The sequence below is a fragment of the Camelina sativa genome, chromosome 19 (assembly GCF_000633955.1).
Source record: "Camelina sativa cultivar DH55 chromosome 19, Cs, whole genome shotgun sequence".
NCBI lineage: Eukaryota > Viridiplantae > Streptophyta > Magnoliopsida > Brassicales > Brassicaceae > Camelina > Camelina sativa.
This window is the reverse complement of record NC_025703.1, coordinates 18,402,087-18,406,535: the sequence shown is the minus strand read 5'-3', so window position 1 is coordinate 18,406,535 and position 4,449 is coordinate 18,402,087. Positions and strand designations below refer to the sequence as shown.

Here is a 4,449-nt window from a genome sequence, read left to right as displayed (position 1 = left end):
ATATATATATATATATATATATATATATATATCAGTTTATATGATTATTAATTTATGATATTAATGAGACCATATTCTTACCTGGGATTTCTAAAAAAAATTATTATTTTATTATTTTATTGAAATAAATTATTTTTTATATCGACCTAAGTCAGGACCAAAAAAATTTATTAATTTATAACAAGTATTAATTAATTTAAATAGTATTAATTTACGGAGGTTTTACTGTATAAGAAGAGCTTCGAAAATCTAAATGAAAATTAAACGATAACTTCTCTCTCGGTATGAGAGGCCCAGGAAGCAAAATCATGTTTCTCGATAACTTCTCTCTCGGTATGGCTATATATGAAAAAATCATAAATTCATTAAGAAGATGAAGGTTACTTGTTATTCAAGGAAACTCCAACATATTTTAGATAATACCCATATCATGAGTTTGGCATAACAGTTAGGAAAATGGAAAAAAGAAAAGAGCTTTGCATAATACTCATAAACATATATAAAATAAACTAGAAATAAAAACATCAAATAAACTTGAACAACCAAACATAAAGTTTTCTTGAAAATAAAGATAATAAGCAAACATAATACGATATTCTTAGCCATATTTGCCTTCTTAGCCATTGGAGATAGGATCTTAGCCACTGTATCGACGTCGAAGCAGCCAAGACATCTTCAAACTTGAGGTCTTCAACAGCAAGAAGATCTGCCTGTGCTCCTTCGTCATAAACAAGTCCAAGGCAAACATGTAAAGATCACTGCCTTTCTCAACCTCATCCATGACATCCAAACACTCCATGCATTCCGGAATGGTATACTCGTATTCCTTCACCAATGTCGATGCATCCACTGGAATATTCTCCATCAGTTCGGTATTGAGCCAGTGGCATACCGGAGTTACAGTTTCAACATCATCCTCCAAGTCTAACCTAATCAGCGGAATAGCCTCATGATCCTCGTCAACATTGTCCTCATAATTATCAGCTATATCGTCACTTCCTCCCGTGACTGGCTCGTTTATGCAGACTGCTGATGAGGGAGCTGGTTCATGCATCTGTGGTGCTTCAGAATGGTGATGGATCACTCTCCTGCGATAAGTACGGGGTTGAGCATTTCCAGGTTCGATACCTCTGAAGATCGTTGCTAGTTTCTCAGCGTGAGGGATGGGGTTCCATCTGTATTTTGAAGCTTTAGGATTAACCTATAGAATCAACAACAACAACATAAAAAGATCCAGTTTAGTGTTATTCCCAAGCTTCAAATTTACCAATTGATATAAAAGATATCGAGTAACGTTTTGTTATACCTTCAAGTAGTTCTTCCAGCCCTCGTTGGTTGCTCCAAACTTGCCTGTATTGGCATCCCACTTCAAGATGGGAGCGTCAACAGTTTGACACCATTCCCTCCAGCTTTGCATTGTACTAAACCAGTGGTTCTTGAGCTGCACTGGTGTGTAGTTTGCTCCTGTTTCCCGATTGATCATCTCGACCATCATATCCCAAGTCTCCTTTGGATAACAACTTCCGTTACGTCTGGTTGGTTTTGATGACTCTTGGAAACATAACTCGACAAAAATATCATGTGATGATGAGGACGACGACCATATATACCGAGGATGGATGTTAGACGCGGCACTTCCAGTATCATTTTCTTCATAACGATGCTCGCATCTTTGCTTCCTTTTTCTGCTACCTGAAGTACCCTCACCATCTATGTTAACACTTGCAAAGATAACCTCTAGTTTCTCGAAAAACAATGGAGGCCACTGCCACCGATACGGCCGAGCCTCAGGATGCACCTGTAACAAATCCAATCCTATGTTTTATTATAATAAACAAACACAAAAACATTATATATTTTTTTTTTTTAAATGTTGGTTTGTACCAGTAAATAGTTGGCCCAGTCTTGATCAGTGGCACCAAACTTTTTTGTCTGGGGATCCCATTTCATATCACTGCACTGAACCAGTCTTAACCATACTTTCCACTGCTTGAGCATTACATCATAATGATTCTTAAGCTGGTTTATGGTGAACCTCGCTCCCGTCTCTTTTCCAAAAGGTGTTAGTATATGCTCCATTCCAGGTAAATGCCCAAACGCCTTGTGCTCGACGCATAAGTCCACAAATTTTCTGTGGTATTCAGGTTTCCACGAGGCTCTCGGTGTCATAATTCTTTACTACATCAATAGATAAGCAAAGACAACAAAAAAACATACGTTACGTTACTTCCAAAATAATATTATATTACTGGTCTTACCGGTAATACCGTTAGATACCGCGAGAAATAAATACCGTTAGATACCGCGGAAAATAAATATATAAAAATTGGCACGAGTATATAATTAGTTAAAATTCTGTAGGATCGCGATATAATTTTCTCACTCCGTGATTCTATGGATTCTCAAAACATAGCTTTAAACCGCAACCAAATCTATACAAAATATACATCCAAATATATATGTCATAGAAATTTTACATCATTGCTAATTAAATCTAGGACTAATCTTAGTATTAAAGCCAGAAACTCATGAAACAACTACTATAAACAATTGCAATTGTTTTTGTGACTTATCAATCAAATTCACAGAACAATTTTCTAGCAAAATTTACTTAGGATAATCTTCACAAAGATGATCATACAAAAAACATACAGGAGACCACAAAAAGATGAGGACACACATAAGACTTATAAAAAAGTTTTAACAATAGTTTTTGGAGTGCAGATTCTGAAAAACCAACTAGATCGAGTGCTTGCTTTTTCATGTGATGAAAACTATGCAATCTATGGTTCACAAAAACATAATCTTAAACACATCCAGGAGACCACACATGACGAGGAAGAGGAACACACACATAATACAAAGAATAATTAGTCATAACAATAGTTTTTGAGCTCTTTCTGTTACACTAGATCTAGTCTTATGTTAACCCTAATTCGTATTTGAATGAAAACGATTCTGTGACTAGCGATTGTCTAATCGCACAAACAAACACTAAAATGGAGAGTTATCTTAGACCGTAACGGAGAAGAACAACAAATTTTTCTTTGATGATTTAAACAAAACAGCAACGTATATGTAAAACGTTTACCAGAGATTTAGACAAAGATTGATTCTGGCTGAAAAAGACAGACCGTTTCCACCGCTCAAGACTGGTGCTTCTCGTCTGAGATAACTATGTCTATGCGTACGTCTAGGGCCCCCATTTTATAACGGCTGGATGGAGCTACTTCTCTTAGGACAATTTTTTATTATTTTATTAATATGTTGCCAGGTTTTAATTTGTTGCATAAAATGACAGTTACTCTTTGATTCTACTAAAGCATATTGTGAATTTTTTAGTGTTAATTAGTAAGATAGGTAAAGTATAGATTTTTATTACTTTAGTTACCATGAGTCGTGTTTTTTTTATTTCTTACGCTTGATGTTTTCTTTCTTCAAAATAGATATACATAGGTGAGTTTATGTATATTATTTAATTAGGTTAATTATTATGAGTTTTTAATCATGTGGATGATTGAGTTTAGGCATTAGATTATTATTATTATTATTATTATTATTATTATTATTCAGTAGATATACAAATGAGTTTATGCACACGAGATTTGAAAAAAAAAAAAAATTAATTTGGTTAATTACCATATATAAAAATACTACATACACAAGCAAGTTTACGTGTGCTAGATTTTTTATATATGACAAGTTATATAATTAAGTTAATTATCATGAGTCTTTTTTTGTTATATACATGAACTTGATTAAGTTTACACATAATATTATCACAAGTACGTTTGCCCGTAAAATCACATGTTATATATTTAAATTAAAATTAAGGAAAAATTTTAGTGTGAATATTTGATGTTCAACATTTTTCTCCAAAACTACATACATAGTAAAAATAGCAAATGAACTAAATGTAAAGTGTATTTAGTCATAAAAAATGCAAAAAGTTGACTATCCTTGTTATACATTTTGGTATTCAGTTATATCAAAATTTAAAGTGTACTTTAGTCAAAAAAAAAACAAAGTGCAAACATTTAAATATGAAATGAGTGAAAATTTATTGTCATTATTATTAATTTTTTTTTGACCAAGCAGTTTTAGTCAAAATAGACCTATGTTTGGCTAAACATAATTATTATCTATTTTTTGGACCATTAAAGTGTGAGACTTCTCTTACTACATATAAAATAGTAAATCAGTAAATCTTATGGTCAAAAGAAAAGAAATAGGAAGCTAAAAACAATATGGGAATCTTTGATAATCTTTTCCATTATCTCTATTATGATTTTTTATTTCTATTTTTGTATAAATTAAAATATTTGGTCAAGTAAGATATATGACAAAAAAATTGCTTCAACTTAGACTTGGATTTGGTTGAAATGAAATTGAGTCTAAATCAATTTATATGGTTTTATTGACTTTGATTGACCCTGCTACAAATAGTAT

The 4,449-nt window shown here is 32.5% G+C and overlaps 1 protein-coding gene across 2 annotated transcripts; it reads right to left on the bottom strand.

The window, feature by feature from the left end:
* On the bottom strand, positions 519-3,188 carry LOC104766643 (L10-interacting MYB domain-containing protein-like). 2 transcript variants are annotated; one of them, XM_010490562.2, is made up of 4 exons: positions 3,092-3,188; positions 1,885-2,178; positions 1,307-1,798; positions 519-1,201 (listed from the first exon to the last, which is right to left on the bottom strand). In XM_010490562.2, the coding sequence occupies exons 2-4, from the start codon at positions 2,167-2,169 to the stop codon at positions 638-640; spliced, it is 1,341 nt and encodes a 446-aa protein (XP_010488864.1). In that variant the 5' UTR covers positions 2,170-2,178; positions 3,092-3,188; the 3' UTR covers positions 519-637. The 2 variants fall into 2 exon arrangements, with proteins under 2 accessions (XP_010488864.1, XP_010488866.1); XM_010490564.2 differs by having other exon boundaries at positions 1,885-2,173.